This window comes from Coccinella septempunctata, chromosome 3 (genome assembly GCF_907165205.1).
Source record: "Coccinella septempunctata chromosome 3, icCocSept1.1, whole genome shotgun sequence".
NCBI lineage: Eukaryota > Metazoa > Arthropoda > Insecta > Coleoptera > Coccinellidae > Coccinella > Coccinella septempunctata.
Window position 1 is genome coordinate 11,197,629 of NC_058191.1, and position 19,802 is coordinate 11,217,430.

Sequence of the window (19,802 nt, forward strand, 5' to 3'; positions counted from 1 at the left end):
ACCGCTTTACCAGAATCAACCCACCTGGTCCAATCGTCAACGCAGGTCAATAAGTTTGTGATCGTGGACCTACCTGGAAGAAACCCATGTTGTTCTTTGGGGATTATATTATTTTGCAGGGCATACTCCATCAATCTATCACTGATAATTCTTTCGAGCACTTTGCAAACACTGGATGTTAAACTTACTGGTCTGTAGTTGCGAGCCGAAAGCTTGTCGCCCTTTTTGAAAATAGGTGTAACAGACGCCGACAACCAGTCCAAGGGTAGCGAGGATGTCCGAAGAGAATAGGAGAATATAATAGAGATTGGCTCGGCCAAAGCATCGGCGCAGGAATGAAGCAGCTGTGAAGAAATGCCATCACGACCAGGGGAGGAGTGCTTCTTTACCTTGGAAAGGTAACCAAGAACCAGTTCTCTGCTCACGTCGACCCCCGATATCTCATCGTCAGTACGTGGAAAATTAGGACTGGGAATAACACCACCTGAGTAAGGTTCTCGCAAGGCTCCCCAGAAGAGTCACGTACGAAGGGTATTCCCACCTTGCTGTTCATAGAAGAACGAAGATATTTATAAAGTTTTTTCTTATTCTTGGAGCAGACCAAATCGTGTTCAAAATTTTTCTTGGCTTGTTGATTTGTAGATGATACGACGTTGGAATATGAACGGTGGTTACGGTTATCCTCATCTGCTCTGCTGCGTAAGTAACGTTGCCATAATGATTTTTTCCTACGGATCATATTCAGTATCGACTGTCTTATCCATGGTTCCAAAGGATTGAATTTCTCCATGTAGAAAGTGGTACAAATAGATACCACATCATTGATTATATCGGTGAACACCCCCCAGGCATCCTCCATGGACGGTTGTGAAGAGATAATGGTATACCAGTCATAGCCCAACAGTATCTCGCTCGCTTGATTGAATTTTATACGACTTCTCATCATCAGATTTTCCTATAGCAGGTGAATATTCAATTTCGAAGATGGTGTTGGGATCAGAAGTGATGAACATCTCTAACAAAATGGGAAGGTGTCCGTGAAGTTAGCACACACTTTTTTGAATAATTTTCGATAATTCTTGTTGCTCTCGTTAGTAACTATTTGTAATACGATAATTTTTGTTTGTATCTTAAAGATAGTGGCAGAAAAACACTACATTCCGCTGAGTGTTAACATCATGCGCACCCACTTCTCGATTTTTCGCGAAAAAATACAGTTGGAAAGTCCATCTTTAGTATCTAACATAGATATTTCATTAATCTATGGTATCTAACTATTCGTAACACAAAAATTTTTGTTTGTAACATATAATGAGAAAATGACGAAGTTAGCACCCACAATTTCGTAAATTCTCCAATTTTTTTGCTTTCAATAGCACTTCGTTAGTAACTAATTTGTAACGCCAAAATTTTCGTACTATTGGAAGCAAAATATCAATCATCAAGCGGCGATGGCGGGTGCACGCGGAATTTGTTGCTCTCGATGTTCAGAGAAAATTGATAGATATAAAGATTCAATACTTTGCGTAAATTGTGAAAGAAGTTATCATATCGAATGTGTCAAGATATCAGTGGAAGATTTCAGCCGAATTCGTCAAGATGGAAGTGTTAGTGAGTGGAGATGCAATGATTGCTCCCAGTCAAAGAGTACAATGGAGATCATGGAGCAATTGTCAGACTCTGCTGGATTTCTAGTTACCAAGGAAGAATTGCTAAATTTGAAATTGGAGATTGTGAGTGATATTACTTCAGTCTTCAAAAATGAGTTAAAGGACTTGAGGAAATTGGTTAATTCGCAAAATAAACAAATTGCCGATTTAAAAAAGGAGATTGATAATCTCAGAAATGATAAAGTTGTTATCAGAGCGGGACATGTGGATACTCCGTATGTCCCACCCGCTCGGAATGCCGTATGTGAGTCATTCCTAACTGAAACAGAAGGTAAACAAACCGAGCTACGAAATTCTAACCAGATTGTCGATATTGACACATTAAAGACAGCCGAAGCGGAAAATTCAGGTTTGACATCAGCCAGCAATAACAACCCAAATATAAACAAAGGAGATTTGACAGAATATACAGAAAGAGAAGATCTTGCAACGAAGTGGACAACAGTGACAAGAAGGGAAAGAAAAACAAAGAAAAGCAGTGAATCTGAATCGACTCGAAATACAGTACATAGGAAAACAAGAAGGAGTATTTTATGCACCGGAGACAATAAACTAGACGATAAGATAAAAGGCGCCATTAGGAGAAAATGGATTTACGTGGGAAGAATTGCCGGTTCTGATGTAACAGCTCAAGATGTGAGGAACTTCCTTTCGAATCTTCCTGGATATGAAACAATTGAAATAAATAAATTAACAACGAAAGGTACAAACTCGGCTTTCAGTATTGGAGTGCCTGAAGGTGAGTTGTATGAAAAACTTAACGAACCTACTTTCTGGCCTAGTGGTGTAACACTGAGAGAATTCAACTTTACAAATTTTTTTCGAAAACCATTAAATTCAATAAAGTGAAGAAAAATATTGAACTTTGTCTCTTTCACCAGAATATCCAGGCCATTAGTACTTCACATTTTAAGCTTGAACAGACTTTAATAAAACATAACGTCGATTTTTTATGTATTACCGAACATTGGCAGGACAGGGAGGAGATAATGAACTACATTCCTGAAGGATATAAGTTAACATCAGAATATAGCAGAGAGAAAGGTCATCATGGAGGCTGTGCTATCATCGTCAAAGAAGAATTCCATTATTCAGAGAGAATTGACTTTAAGACTTTCAGTGATTTCGGATCTATCGAGTGCTGTGCCACACTTGTGACAGTCAGCTCTGAGAAGAAGTTGCTGATAATCTGTGTATATCGGCCTACCACCCGGCCCCTAAGTAAAATCGAGGTTTTCTTCGAAAAATTTAATGGAATTCTTGACCAGTGCCTCATGGAAAATATTCCCTTTATAATTGCAGGGGATTTCAATGTTAATATTTTGTCCTCCACAGATGAGACTAATATATTTCTATCTATTCTAGAAACATACAATCTGACGGTGACTAATCGTGAGCCCACTCGTATAACTCCACACTCGGCCACCTGCCTTGATAATGTAATATCTAATCTGGAGGGCACTACAACTGTCCAGGAAGAGCATATGGCTGATCACTCGGGGCTTAAATTCATTTTTCAGAATGGACCATTACCTCTTGAGTCAGTAGTGAAGAAAAAGGTGAGAATATTTAATGACAACACACACCAACATTTTGAATGTCTACTCAAGAAGGCGGACTGGTCTAGTGTTTACCTTCTGCCAGAAAATAATGTGGATGAAATGTGGAATTCCTTTTCCGAAATTTTCGGCATGATTTATAGTATTGCTTTTCCGGTGAGGACAGTAAACAGGAGCAAGAAAAACAAATTTCAGAACTCTCCAGAGGTTAAATCATGGAAGCGGTTAGCGGATGCTCTGTTTGTGGTTTCTAGGTATAGACCCGACATGATGGAAAATTATAGATATGCAAAATACAGATACGATAAAGCAATTATTTATAATAAACAATTTCATTATAGGAGGATCATTGATGGAGCTGATAATAAATCGAGCGCAGTCTGGAATGTCATAAGGCAGATAACCAAGAAGAAGAGGACATCTGATGCCAAACTCCCAGCGCTAAGCGAAGAAGGTAATCTGGCGGAGGCTGCAGATGCATTCAATAGATTCTTTACGAATCTCCCACCGAGACAAACTGGAGGCCCAGAGGTCAATGTTAACAGCGCTATTCCAGAACGAACACATAAATCCCTCTATCTATTCGACGTTACTGAATCAGAAATATTGTCAGTTGTAAAAAATATGAAGAACAAGAATAGTTGTGGTCATGATGGTGTCCCTATGACTGTAATCAAACGACATATTTCAAATATTTTAAGACCTCTTTGTTATATAATCAACTGTTCTTTCAGGGGCGGCATTTTTCCGGATTCTTTCAAGCTATCACTGGTTAAACCCTGTTATAAGAAAGGTGACATAAATTTGCTCTCCAACTATAGACCAATCTGCTTAACTACAGCATTTGCTAAGATTTTCGAGAAAGTACTTGCCAAGCGAATTCTGAAGTTCTTCCAAAAATTTGAAATTTTATCTAGGAAACAACATGGTTTCATCCCGGGACGCGGCACTGAGACTGCCATTTTCGAGGTCCTATGGCAGATTACACTCACTCTCGAGCGAGGAGAGATACCAGCAGGACTCTTTGTTGACCTATCCAAAGCATTTGATTATGTTGACCATAGACGCCTGCTAATGAAGCTGGAGAGATTTGGTATTAGGGGGTTACCACTCAAGCTTTTTGAAAGCTATCTTGGCAACAGAAGACAGGCTGTCGTTTTGGACTCGCCTGGGGGGCGGCATATGTCATCTGAGGCCTCTGTTCTGGAGGGTATCTTTCAAGGCACAATATTGGGGCCGATCCTCTTTGTGGTCTATATAGATGATCTACCCACAAGGATTCAGGATGAGAATTACGTGGTTGATATGCCGGTGCGTCGGGATGCTTGCTTATTTGCGGATGATACAAATGTCATAGTGAGTGGTGACAATATTGAGACCCTATCAGAAAACATACGAGAAACAATGCAGCGTATTCAGGGTTGGTGCACGGAAAACAAGTTGAATCTGAATGCAGACAAAACCAACATTGTCATATTTTCTAACATTAGAACTAATCTATTATTTCCAGAGAAGATTACACTTGGTGATGGTGAGGTTCCTGTTAATCAGAATACCAAACTGCTAGGCGTAATGATTGAAAGTAATCTGGGATGGACGTTGCACTGTGATGCCTTAGTATCCAGGTTGAATTCCGTCATTTATACGTTCAAGATATTGAGAGATCAAGTCGATGTGGATACCTTAAAAACGGTATACTTCGCAAATTTCCAGTCTCTGCTGGCTTATGGGCTCATATTCTGGGGAGGTGGATCACAGGAGGAACGTGTATTCATTGTACAGAAAAAGGCACTGCGGACAATGTTTAGAATGAGCTACAGGACATCATGTAGGAACATTTTTAAAGCGCAGAATATTATGACTCTTCCCGGCCTTTATATATACAGAACCATGCTTTTTATGCACAAAAATAAGAATTACTTTCAGGATTTTGAAAACACGAATAATACAAGGAGAAAGTTCGCATACTTCTTTCCCACTCATAAGTTATCTCTCACCGAACATAATCCTATGTACACAGCAATAAAACTTTTTAACTTTCTCCCGAAACACATAAGGGACATTAAGGAATACATTACTTTTCGTAAATCACTTCACCGACTCATCATGAATATTGAACCTTATTCGATTTCTGAATTTAAGTGCGCCTGTGAGCGCTGAAGCAGATTTTCTTGTTCTCTGGAGTCTATCAAGCTATGTAATGTTTTCTTTTGACTTGTTTTCTCTTTATTGTCGTGATGATAATTTGGAAAATAAATGCATATTATTATTATTATTATTATTATTAAAAGAGTGTTTCTCTAACACTATCTTTGGTGTAGAAATAAAAAATAATTACTACTGAGTAACTAACGAATGCAAATAAATTATGTTCTTTTCCGAATATGTGGGTGCAAACTTCGCATTTTGAGGGTGTCATTTTCCCATTATAGGTTAAGTAACAAACCTGTTTCCAACTGTATTTTATTTGTCGCGAAAAATCGAACATGGGTGCCCGTGAAGTTAGCACCCATCAGTATAAGATGTTTTTCTACCACTATCGTTGAGGTACAAAGGAAAATTTTGGTGTTACAAATAGTTACTAACGAATGCAAACTTATTATCTTCATTTTCGAAAAAGTGGGTGCTAACTTCGCATTTTGGTGGTGCCATTATACCATTATAGATAAGGTTACAAACGGAAATTTAGGCGTTACAAATAGTTACTAACGAAGTGCTATTGGAAGCAAACAAAAACTGAATAATTTTCAAAAACATGGGTGCTAATTTTGCGTTTTGTGGGTATCGTTTTCCCATTAGAGGTAAGGTTACGAACAGAAATTTTTGAGTTACAAATAGTTACCAACGATGGTCTTTTCAACTGTATTTTATTTTTCGCGAAAAATCGAAAAGTGGTTTCCAGTGAACTTAGGACCCTACGAGTGCGATGTTTTTTTAACACTATCTTTGGGGTACAAATGAAAATTTTGGTGTTGTGGAATCTCCATCTTTTCCCTTTCATACAAGCAACCTTCCTCTATCCCATAAAAATTACCGTAGGATCATCACCTGATCCCAAAATAATAGCTATTAATACGATTTAAGGCACATTTATTGAAGTATTCCATGAGGAATATTCCTTAGAAACTACACCTTGTATAGTTAGTAGGTTTAGAAGTCTTTCTGAAGATTCCACTTCATAAAAGGTGAAGAAGAAAAAGAATATTATGAGTTTATAAAATTCGATAACACTGCTCCTGAGCTTTTCGAAACGATCTGTATGTATGAAGAACTCAAACTTAATATTCCTAAAAAATTTTTTCACAAACTGCAATTCGAAAGCTACGAAGATAACTCACAGAATTTCAAATTATAGTGTGCTCTTAGGTGTTCTATAAAAAAACTTTCTAATTTCACTCTCTATACAAGTGAGCCTGCCATATTTTATTATTGAATTATTGAGGACTGATTTCATTCGACCACTTTTTCTTTAACTCTTCTTTTTCAGCATAAAGGGCATACCTACAGTCATTTTGGCGGACATCCTGTACACGTGTTCTGATTTATGAAGAAAAATACATATTCGGGATTAATGTCGCATTATGAATGATATCGACATTAAAAAAACATAAACAGATTAACTGTATGGAAAAATTGCGAAGAGTAAGACTTATTCGAATGTTGGATAATGAGAGACTTTCCAATTCTTCTTGATGAACGCCAAGTACAGATAATTCATTACCGGAAAAACTTTTGCAACGACTCCATTTTCATTAATTCCGGATCAATCAATCTCACTCGACAAGAGGACCTTGTTAACCTCTATTCCTGTCCCATATATCGACATCCTAATGCAGGCGTCGACCTAAGCCTGCTCAAATCTTGAGACGAGCAGCTTCCGTAATTAATTTGGAGGAGGCCTGGTCTAATTACAAGGTGAACGCGGCTTAAGGAGATTTTCATGAGGTGGCATAATTAATTCCGGAGCATAAACAATGACGTTATACGTTTCGAGTTTCATAAGGACTGATAGGTGTGTGCCCATAGTTGATTAAGTTCTTTTGGTATATGTCATGTTGTGCATTCGAGTAAATTGTAGCTATACTCCACTTTTATTTCAGCACGCGGTTGGCCATGGAAATTTGACACATTGCACTCTGTATGGTACGAAAATGTGAGGTTATGACGCTTTTGTCAAAAAATTTTTGTGTTTTGAATCAGCGTTATGTTGTCATCATCATCATTGCTGTATCCCGTTACCGAGAGTAAATTTACAAAAAGACTCAAAAAAAATAAATTATCGTTGAAAACAGACTTAAAATTTCTTAGGGATGATTACGACTGTGTGCCCTCCTGTGACCAACCGTGACCTACAGATCCTTCCAAATTTCGGCCATGGATAGTTGTAACGTGACAAATGACCATGTATGGACTTGAGCATGAGAATCTAAGACTGATTTTTCTCAGGGGAGGCTTGATTCTCCCAGCAACAAGATTCCTTATCGGTTTTTGACAATATATTAAAATGTACGAAATAATGAATACAACAATTTTACAAAATTTCCAATCTCTCAAATTACATAGTCCTATAATTACTTATCTAAACTATCTCGACTCGAGACAAGATATTTAAAGTGAAGTACTGCGTGCTCAGAGTATCAGTACCTACTCCTTGATCTTCAGTATGTGTACTTGAATTGAGGTAGTTTCTACGAAAGCGCTGAAGTGCCACACAAAGAAAGAAAATTCCAAATGTACAATTCCGACTTGCAAGTCGGAATTCTGAGATGCAAGTCAGAATTCAGACATGCAACTCCGAATTCTGAGATACAAATCAGAATTCCGACATGCAAGTCGGAATTCTGAAATACAAGTCGGAATTCGGAGATACAAGTCGGAATTCCGACTTGTAAGTCGGAATTTTGTGATGCAAGGCAGAAGGAGGGCTAAAATAGGTCTTTTAACTTTTGTTTTTTTGCATTTGATCCGTGAATGTGTTTTTGGCTTTCTGGAGGAATTTTGGATGAATCTTCGGTTGCACCATAGCTGAGCTGTCCCAAAGCTTCGTGCTCAATGCTTGTGAAAGCACTTGGAGTGTTTTTGTACTCCCGAGAACTATTTTTCAAAACCTTTCTTAGTGCTTTGTGATTCCAGCACTTTATCGAAATTCCTACATCCAGTTTCATAATCAAGTTCAAAGTCACTTTAAGTTTCGTTTAGTGTCAGTTTCGGTAAGGTTAAAGAAAAGCTTTAAAATTGAAGGGGCTTTGAGTTTGATTATGAAACTGGCCGTTGGTCCTTAGTAATCCCTATAAAGTGCTAGCGAGAGGCCTTCGGAAATCGTGTCAAAACACGACGAAGCGATTGACTTATTGTCACCCTACAAGCATATATGGATACTACAGTTATATTATATATTATCATATTATCCTGATTCCTCTTAGGTAACGACGAAATCCTCCGAAGGTCAGTCAGCTTGTCAGAATCAATAACGCCCGTTAAAACTTTTGAAAGAAAAGAGATAGGGTAGGCATAGATTAAGGGTCCAAATGTGCCTATACATGCCTTAAATTAGACAAATCTGCTCTACAGAGGGCATTTTCCTCACATGATTCGGCAGCAATTGAATGCAACAAAGCAAATGTCATTCGACCAATTCTAGCCCCACTACTGTCTTTCATGTCAGAATTTTGACTTGTATCTCAGAATTCCGACTTTTATCTCAGAATTCCGACTTGTAACTCTGATATCCGACATGTAACTCAGAATTCTGACTTGCAATTCGGAATTCCGACCTGTAACACAGAATTCTGACTTAGCAAGTCGGAATTATACATTTGGATTTTTTTTGTGTGGCCCGCCAGCGCTTTCGTAAGTTTCAGCCAAAAATGAGGGCCAGTCAAAAATGAGTGCCACTAAAAAATGAGTTCCAGATAAAAAAGAGTGCCATCCAAAATGTGTACCAACCAAAAATGACTTCCAGCCAAATGCGTGAATTAGGTTTTTACTCTCGCCAATTTCAAATTTAGAAATTTTCAATAAGACAACGGATGATTGTCAATAAATCATCCAAGATGAGTTTCGACAGGTGTTTTCTCCTTCAGGAGCGAAACTTAAAACGCAAATTGAAATCAGTGAAAATCATCTCACGCGCATCAAAACTGACTACATCATATGATATCACATTCACATGACGTTATAAAGAATTCTGAAAGAAAGAAAAAATCTTTTCAAAACAAAGATACATAATTGTCGAAGGCGGTTAATACAGAAGTGAAAGATACTTCTATACGAGTACGAGTTGAAACAAGCGAGACTAATTCAGTATTAATGAAAATGGCATTTTCTCAATTTTTTTTTCATAACTCTAGATCTAGTGATGATTTAAATTAGTCAGGAAAATAGAGCTCGAGAACGCGTCATCCGTTTTATTCTAGCTGATGTTGTTCTCGAGATCCCCTCAGTAAACATCGAATTTGTCCCACCCTGTATATAAAAAACCATTATGACGATTTACTGAGAAGTTATTGGCCTCGGATCATAATCCCCCACATGACTTGAAACAAAATTTTTCGTTGTTGTAACAAAAAATATTGATTTTTTAACTGCAAACATTCCAGGTGAGTAGAAAATAAGAGTACGAAAATATCTCCACATCTTTCTTCATTAAGGAAATATTTGCACTCATTTGGAGACGATGTAAAAATGGCGATTCATTAGGGAGTGTAACACATGACGTGGAAATGTATGGCCTGTCCTGGTGGCCTCGAAAACGACTTCATCATGATTCAAAATGGCCGTGCCCGATTCATCCGGTGAGCACATATTGCATTGACAAACGTGAAAAATCTATTCATCTACTCGGTCAGGAAAAGTAATGGGTTTTATATGGCTTCGCTCCAATGAACCATATTGTACGTTGGAGATAATTAATCAAATTTTAATCGATAATAGTTTTCGAATATTTCCTGTATGATTCTGAACGCAGAGTTAGCTCCTAATGTACCAATTCCTCATTTTATGCAAATCTGCATTTCAAACCATTGCTAACATGGAATGAATGGTGAGAAGAATCAGAATTTCCACCTTCTTTCAGAATATATTTCACAAACGTTTGTATTTGTTCAATTTACACTCAAAAATTTTACAATTTATTCAATTAGGTATTCATCATTTTTAACGACATTATAATAGAGTTCTTGGATATCAAGTAAAACTCCTATTCTATTCATTTAAATTCATTGAATTCATCGACAAATGTCGAGAAACACACATGAATGTTAATTTTCTTATCGAGATTGGTGGTACAATGTAATTAGACTAAAACCAACATAAATTCAACTTGAAACAGATTATACGATTTCACAAAATGAGTTTTTGAACCTCGACTAGTGTTTCGCTATCACAATAGCATATTCAGGTGGGTGAAGGTGACAGTTTACCATGGATAAACAAATTCGTTCATTTATATAATTAACAAATGTTACGATCTAAAGTAAACTAGCCAACCATCATCACTCGGAGCATCAAGAGAGAGACCTTTTTGCCGAGCAAGAGAACATTTTTACCATAGTTTCGGGTTTATTCGACCTCGTCAGACCAACACAACTCCCACCTCGACGGAAATATAACGAATCGAGGTCCCTTCATTCGATGCGACTCAAAATTTTCATTTAACCTCTCAAATATTGTCATTTTGTTGGAATAACGTCTCAAGATTCTTTAAATTCTGTCGATTACTTTGGTTTTCATGACAGATATAGAATACATTTGAAAAATCATCATGTAGATTGATCTCTGTAAAAAGTAATATTTCGAAAACAATTTTTACCCCCAAAGTGCTACTCGTCCATTGGTAAGCATACCTATATGTAGATACAGTTTACTACCGAGACATCCTACATGTGAAAGTAGAGGACTCATTCTGTTTTATCAAATAGTTAGACTATAACAAATATCAGTCAGCGCGAGATGGCTTAAAACGGGCTTCATCATGGCCATGTCTCGTAGCGCAAGAAGCTGAGTCTGGGTCTGTTGATTCAGGTTTATGATTCGGGTAACGGTCACTCTAACATTGTTTGGTGTTTGGTCAATTCGTTTAAGCGTTTGTCATCGAGGGGACGCCTAGGGGTGGACAGGCTAATCAAGCGACCCGCGCTCAGAATATTAAATGTAAATTCGCCTTGTTCGAGACGGTCCGATTCATCTCGATGGTTACGTGTTGATTGCGTTTTTGTTGGGACGATAGGGAAGTTCATTCCCTAGTATAGACCGAACCAAAAGAAATGTATAGGGATTGTAAGCGGATAAATTTTTCCATCGAATCCTTGGATTGAACAGATTGTTAAGTTTTTCCCGGGGAAATGCAACAACTGTGATTTTGTAATGATTAAAAATGTTGCCATAGTTTTATTTCTTGAATATCTCGAAAGAGGTTAATGGGGTCTTCTTTTGGTTTTCAGATGTCGAATCAATTTCGATAAATATTTATAACCACCGTTGCGTTGGAATGAGGAAATTTTTATTGAAAAATTGAATCAGAATTTGACATCTTTTGTGAATACCCTGTAGTTTATCTTGTTATGATTTTGAATTAACACATGAATATTTTGATAGGTACCAGATAGACTTTCACGTTCGGATTATTTTTTCTGAAGTTTTCTACCGGTTTGATCTTTGTAAATCTGGAAAAGTACAAGTAAAGTAGTAAGACAATGTCGATTCTGGACCACCGTCAATGAGATTCTATAGTCATGAAACAGAAGCTGGATTTCGGGCAACTTGAAGCGTAGTTTGATTTTTTGGGCTATGGAATGGGGACTGATTTGTTATTAAATAATAATCAAACAACTTTTGATTGATTTTCAGATATTTTTTTCAATCACAAATGGTTCAATCGGAATAAAGCTGCCAAAATTGAATAGAATGTTAGATGAAATATGGGTTGTTTAGTTATTGTGTGAAGAAGGAGTAATACTCCGATTGGTTTACGGGTTTGTATAATAGATAGGATAAGAAAGTTTTTTTGTCACAATTGTGGAACCTTGACAAAGGATCTATTGTGCACGCGTGCACTTGTGTTCCGGAACGTCAATCTGTTTTGTTCTTATTTTATGAAATAGTATTCATCGTTGTTGTTGTCGAGGACGAACTGAAGCACAGAGGAATACACCCAAACATTATACAGACGATTAAACAACTGAACACGGGCAATGTCACCACAATCAAGGCAGGAACGACTACAACCGACGAAATAAACATCGATACGGGAATAAGACAAGGAGATAGTCTCAGTCCTTTGCTTTTCAATCTGTTGATGGACAGAATAGTTGACAGCGTGAGGAAGGTGAAGCATGGGTACAGAATGGGAGACAAAGTTGTGAGGATCTTATGCTATGCGGATGATGCAGTGCTGTTTGCGGATAGTGAGGATGGTCTGCAGTGGTTGCTTCGGGCGTTCAACAGAGAGGCTCACAAGCTAAGCATGGAAATATCAACCACTAAAACTAAAACTATGGTGATTGCTAGAGAACCGCGCCGATGTAAATTGGAGCTTGATAACTACATAATAGAACAGGTTTCCGAATTGAATTATCTGGGTACAGTGATCTCACCATATGGGAACTTGAAAGAAGGTGTAAGGCATCAGATAAATAAAGCGGCCGGAATTGCAGGTGCACTAAGAAACACCATCTGGAAAAATAACTATATGACAACCACCAGCAAAGCCAGAATTTACAAAGCATGCGTTAGACCTGTAATGACATACACGGCGGAAACACGAGCTGACACGGCCGAAACAAAAAGGATGGCACGCACAAATGAGATGAAAGTACTCAGGTCAATTACTGGTAATACGCTTAGAGATCAGAGGAGAAGCAGTGACATCAGAGAGGAATGCCAGACTGAAGACGTGGTGAGGTGGATGCGAGCGAGAAGGAGATATTGGAACGAGCATGTGTCACGGATGGGAGATGACAGACTGGCGAAGGTTGTAAGAAATGGAAAACCAACATCAAAGCGACCTCCAGGAAGACCGCCAAAAAGATGGAAAGACAGTTGGAGCTCCATATCGCAGGAACGAGAAGAAGGGGACTGAAATGGGTGTAACAAGCTGTTAGCTTTCGTTAAGAAGAAGAAGAAGAAGAAGAAGAAGAAGAAGAAGAAGAAGAAGAAGAAGAAGAAGTATTCATCGTCTAGTTGATTTTTTGTCGCAAATTGGTTTCTTATATTTTACGATGAGAGCTCCATGAATCTCACACTCTGACATCAGTCTTCAATTCGAAGTTGTTCTGACTTTTTGAAAAAAGATATATAACACTGAGTGTGTTGAAGTGTAAAGTTTCAGAAATTGTTCGTCTACAGTTGTTGAATCTGGGGGTCCAACCCAGGTAAGAAACTCCCCAATATTCTCAACATTCTCATATTCATTCATCGTGCTCGATATACATGTTAGTTTTCAGCCTTCTGCACTTCTCGAAACCAACGATTAGTGATTTTCCTCATTAGTACTCTCGATTTGGACCTCTCATAATTTATCAATTGTATCTTCTGTTTTTCTGATGGATGTTCTAATCGTGCCCACCTGCAAGCAGTCCGTCTCTGTAAATGCTGTATTCATCGATATATTTTTGAACTTTTCAAGACCAACGTTATATATATTAATTATAATATTCTTGCTTTTCTCAGATTGATTATTCTTGCTCTTCTCATTAAATTATAATATTCTTTTCCTATCCAACTTATAATATTCATGGTCTGCTCATATTTGAATTATAATCATTGCTCAGCTCATATTTCATGTATTGATCTCTCATTGATGACAAGACTTAGACAATTCAGTTACATCTCTTGGTCTATTTTACTATTACAACTCAGTCTTCTCATTAAAATTCATTATTTTAACCTTCTTTTGTTTCTGATGGAATAAAATCAATTTCATCATTGATTGCTCTGTCACTGTAAACGTTGTTTTAATTTTGAATTCATTGAGCTTCTCAAAGACTGAGTCTGACCTCAAGTGACTTCTCATTTGAACTGCTCTGGATTATCTCAGCTTTTAGTTGAATAATGACTCTCTGAGTCTATAGATGTTGTTAATATTTTTATTTATTAATATTATTATATATATTATATTAATTATATATTAATATTATTCATTTATATATTGTTAATATTTGTTTTTTATAACTGTATTAGCTTCCCGCAGGTGACTTGTCCATTTTATGATTGTGAACGATATACAGTAAATATTTTTATATCATTTCCAACTCAATTATCTTGCTTTACAGCCCACTTCCCTTTTTTATACAAAATCATAACACCCCCGATTTTGAACAGTTCTTTTCCCTTATTCTTTGTCGCCAAGCATGTATCGATTTTAATGATGGTAATTTTGAATACTTGATTTAGATATTTCTGTATTTTTACCAGCTATCAAAGATCAGAATTGTTAGATGACATGCAGAAATTTTGAAGACTTATATCTCCGAAACAAAGTAGTATCCAAAAATTGTACCTATTTTACAATTTTTATTATGAATAGCAACCTGTATTCGTTACTTGATTTTATGCCTCGATTTCTGAATCACCATGTATATTTAAAATAGTAACATTCATTGAAAAAAAGAAAACCGACCCAGCTAGGGTAGGTTCGGTCGATCGTTCATACACTAGAAGGATGGCGAATAATACCAAAGAGTATCAACTCATCAAAGGGTGTTTATTTCTCAAGCCTTACTCACAGATTAAAACTCAAATTAAGCATTCAGATCGAATCTTCAATTGTATGATTTAATTCATAAATGAATGAAAGAATCAATAAATACTAAATGAATCCTTTCTAGCCAAATGCTATGATTTATTTTCACATTGTTTTCTTGTTGTATTTATAATAACATCAATAATTGATAAACATGAACGCTAATGGTTACAAACATACAGATGAGTAAGGTTATATAGGCCTTGCCGTCTCACGTATGAAAATATACAGGTTGTTCTCATCCTGATACATACTACAGGACCATAGCAGTACCTACTTTAAGAGCCTGTCCAGATGCAGCGATAAACGCACGATTCCACTACGCGCGTGTCGAGATACTAGAGCACAGTAGATCCCGTCCACCAGTGGCGGATTTACATATTTGCCGCCAGTAGGCTATTCAAATTTTGCCGCCCTTACCATAATTATTTAGTTCAAAATATTAATGACAATTTTTGTGTCAGTGAAAATGTAACTTTGGGATTTGTACACGTTGGTCCTAATAAAAACTCATAATTATTGTGAGCTAGGGAATCGATGTGTCCGAGTTTCCAGATCATTTTTACAACGCAACGATTAAGTTGAGATTTCACAAGAAATAGAACGTTTATTTCTGAATGAAAGAAAATTTAGTCATAGACTTCTAATAAGGTGAAGTAATGGATATATTCATTGATGTTAGTCACACAGTTCAAAATAGAATAGATAAATTCTATATCAAACGAAGAGAAGAAATTTATTATCATTAAGTATGGCACAGCATATATACATGGTTACATGGTCCATAGGAATAGTTGCAAAAAAATTAAGGGGGTGATTCTTCGTCAGAAAATAGGGTGGACCTTTAATACGCAATTTTCTTTTCTGAGTCCTCCTGCTTAGTTACAGCCCGAAAAGCAGTTTTAAATTTTTTTCTTGCGAATCGAAAAACTGACAATAACGAAATCAAGCAGATATTTTATGCGGGGTAGAAAATCTCGGTGCTGTTCCTCTATGATTGAAAGTGCTAGAAAAAGCTACCCCTAAACATTGTTCCGCAAGAAACTTTTTTCCATATCCGTATTTCAAAATAAAAGATTGATTTTGGATAGCTTGATCCATTCCTAATAAATAAGGTCTCTTGTAGTTTCTTGGGAAAATTCACGGAAAAAAAAGACCGTGAACAAAGTGCATATCGAATATTTCTGCGTTTGTGCACACAATCATCTTGATGAGTATATGTGACAAAAATCTCGAGATGATTTTTTTAGAATGGATTAAGTTATCCAAAATTAATTTTTTATTATAAGATATGAATATCGAAACAGTTTCTTGCGAAGCAAGGATCAGAATTGGATTTTTCTACCCCTTTCTATCATAGACGAACAGAACCAAATTTTTTTTGATGCCTTCAGGTCCGTATAAAATATCTGCTTGATTTAATACAGGAAAGTTCATTGAGTTTCAATAAAAAAAAATAAAAACTGCTTTTCGGACGCCATCTTCAGGGGGCTGTTACTAAGCAGGGACACAAAAAAGAAAAGACCTTCCCTACTATTCATATTATTATATGTATTATATCGCCACAATCTAACTGACGATGACAATAAAATAGGAACGTGAGTCATAAAAGTCTCACTTCGAATTTCATAAAGCTTGATCAGGGAATCAACGCTTGATTGATCAACAGAAGACGTCAATTTGTCAATCGATAATTCAGTCATGATCATTTATAATATCATTCTCGTATCAAAATATGTTCATACGTCCATTAAATTATTCTCAATTGCTACTTGTTCAATATATTCAGCAATGAAAAAGTTTCAGTGATTTCGTTTTAGAAATCAAGCGTTGATCGCACAATCAAAGTTTTATGAAACCCGCTGTTAAAATATCTTTCTGCGATGTCGTCATACGAAATTTTGTTTAGTTATGACTTTATACACGAAAGAGCCAAAGCGTTCAGCTTTTCTTGGCTCAATGTGGTTCTTAGGTACCTAACTTTTCACCTTTTTCAAGCAAAAAATGCTTCTCTCACCCGAACAATAAGTCGATGGTGGGCAAAATTCTTTATCTACCGAGGGAAACTCGAGAACTATGGCAGCTGAAAGAAAACGGATGACACATTTTCGAGCTCAGAAAAACAAAAAATGGTGAAAACCGATTTTGAGTTATTAGCAAAAAATGAAATTTTGACGATTTCGAAAAGTTCTCATAACTTTTTTTGTCTTTGAAGTTACAGATCTGAAACTTGAACCCTCTTTTACGTAGAATCCACTGACGAGCACCAAATATTTTTTCATTTCGAAACATTAGGCGAACTTTCGTTTTTTTTAATTGAATTTGTAATTTTTGAATTGTAAAAGAAGATTCTATCAGTAGAATCTACGTATAAAAGTGACTAAGAAAGTAAGTTTCAGATATGTAACTTCAAACACAAAAAAGCTATGAGAACTTTTCGAATTCGTCAAAATCCCAATTTTTGATTATAACTCAAAATCTAGAAATGATAGGCCGGTTCTCTTTTCAGAATTGGATTGGTAATGAGAAAAGAGCTCAATAATGTGTCATCCGTTTTCTTCTGGCCCTAATAGTTCTCGAGATCCCCTCAGTAGACAACGAATTTTGCTCACCTTGTAAATAGAGGCAATAGCCATAGATACGAACTTCTGGACAAACATTTCTTGAATTGTGTTTTCGTAGGAACCGAAAAAATACATCCCAACGATTCAGAATCTGGTTACACCAAAATTTTTCAACCTCACGAAATTTCAGTATAGAGTCCAAAGCGGCCGAAATAAGAGTGGAACAGGAAAATAGTAATGATGCACTACTTGGTCAGTTTTTTTTATAATTAGGAAAAATCAGATGTAGATAGATATTAAAATATCTATGAAATAAAACTATTTCAGTTTCTATAATTAGTGCAAGCAAAATTGTCCCAAAATTTGCCGCCCCCTGAAATCTGCCGCCCTAGGCTGCAGCCTACTTAGCCTCTATGGTAAATCCGCCACTGCCGTCCACATGCATACGCGTGTGCAATAAAATCGCGTTCTACGCTCGTGTCGAGATACTAGGGTCCCAATGGTAGCGTCCAGTACACATGCATTGATTGCTGCGTGAGGACGGATTAACGGATTATCAAAGATTCTATTGTGAAATCGAAACGTTTGTGGTGATTGAATAACTCATTCCAGTTTAATATTTCTGCACATTTATTACTTTCATTGGTGTTCGAAATAAATTCGTGGACACTCCAATTCGGACAAGAATTTTGGTAGTCTACGTTGTTATCTACAAATAATCTATAATTCGTATCCTGAATAATATGCATCTGCTCGATGAACGTCCCCATCCCGAACTTTCCCGAACAATAAAAAGTCCATTTGAACCACTTTAAACGACGCCCCGACTGCATCCGAATTGATACATTTGTTTCCGATATTCGGGTATAAAAGTCTCCAGACTGTAAATTTCCCGGAGCCCGTCAAAATATTCCTTACACTTCATTTGTTCAGGCGTCATTTGAGCCTCGCTGTAATGTAGTTTTCGGGATCATCGGAGCGGCAAATGCGACCGGCTCACCCCCCATAAATCCACCTGATATCTTTTTCCCATCTTCTGATTTATCGCGTACAGGTCGATTCGGCTCGGTCTGTCGCGGATGGCCGGGTTCCGCGGCTGCGGGATCTCATTAACGGAAGGATTCCGGCCCTAGAGCTGATGAACTTAGCCCGACAAACTGTCAGCCAGCAGTACCGAACGCGCCGATGTTTTATGGAACGTGTCACTTTTAATGATGATATTCTATGGTCTTATGGATGACGTTCATCCCGCAGGATGGCGCTCGTGCTCGATCGGACGTGAAGTTTTATGAGATTGTGGAAGTTTTTCTTGGTTGGTCTGGAGATTCAGGAATAGTAAGGGTGCATTTGCTGGCCTTTCTCACCATATTTGAAAATGGAGCATCTTTTTAAAAGCATCTTGGATGGACTTCCGTATTCGTCTAGGTCTTTTGATTTTGAACTACATGGCACGTGTCGTAGCGGCCTTCATTTTCAACTTTCTACTCACATTTGATGCTACGAAAGTTGAACGGCACGAAATTGGTAACTATTATCAGTTGGGAATTGGATTAACAAAGCTGATAAATTTGTGAAAATTGTATCGTCTGAACCTGAAACCTTTTGTGAGCTTGGGAAAGACCAATGCTGGGCAGCGGTTCAACAATGATAGTTTAAAAGGGGTCTATACCGTTTTAGTGGTCAGTTCAACAAGAGAAAATGAATATCTTACGTCAGAAATCACTAATTTATATAGAGTTTTCATTATAATTCAATTCAATGAGTTCGTCATTTCGAAAAGTAAGAAAAATTTGTATTCGTCAAACGGAAAAAATGTTTTCATTGAAGAATATTCATTCATGTCATTGACTTTCCGAGTTGAAATTTTCCCTTCTATGTATTTCCACATGAAAAAATGTCTCGAAAAGTCTCGCAATTGGCTGCAATTCGTATCCTGGTGAAATTGAAAAAAAAATTTAAGTGCTGCTATCTTTTCGATGGGAGTGGAAATTATTGTAATATTTGTAGCTTATACTTATCGTTGAAGTATTCTGGTAGTCTTTCCCCCTTTACGCCTTATATGGATGGCGAGAAAGTCCCGTGGTATAAACTCCTCTTAGCTATGGAAAAAAACTCGTGAGGAACACGGTAATTCCAGTTACCTATAATCAAAAGCTGCTTAAGCTACCACGAGCTGAGATCTTAATGTGAAAGTGAGACTGCTTTCGGGAAATTATTATTTATTATTACCTAATATCATTGTTATCTGACAATTCTCAATTGATTCATT

The 19,802-nt window shown here is 37.0% G+C and overlaps 1 protein-coding gene across 1 annotated transcript; it reads left to right on the forward strand.

Moving 5' to 3' along the window:
• Positions 1–1,652: 1,652 nt before the first annotated feature.
• Positions 1,653–13,307, forward strand: LOC123309588. The gene is made up of 4 exons (XM_044892776.1): positions 1,653–2,409; positions 3,036–4,649; positions 4,740–4,976; positions 12,331–13,307. The coding sequence occupies exons 1-4, from the start codon at positions 1,653–1,655 to the stop codon at positions 13,305–13,307; spliced, it is 3,585 nt and encodes a 1,194-aa protein (XP_044748711.1).
• Positions 13,308–19,802: the final 6,495 nt, after the last annotated feature.

Excerpts from the sequence above, each read along its gene's own strand:
- LOC123309588 (XM_044892776.1), top strand. The coding sequence starts at position 1,653 with ATGGAGATCATGGAGCAATTGTCAGACTCTGCTGGATTTCTAGTTACC. Across the intron at positions 4,650-4,739 it reads AACAATGCAGCGTATTCAGG|AGAAGATTACACTTGGTGAT; the intron begins GTTGGTGCACGG and ends TATTATTTCCAG. Across the intron at positions 4,977-12,330 it reads TGGGCTCATATTCTGGGGAG|TATTCATCGTTGTTGTTGTC; the intron begins GTGGATCACAGG and ends TTTATGAAATAG.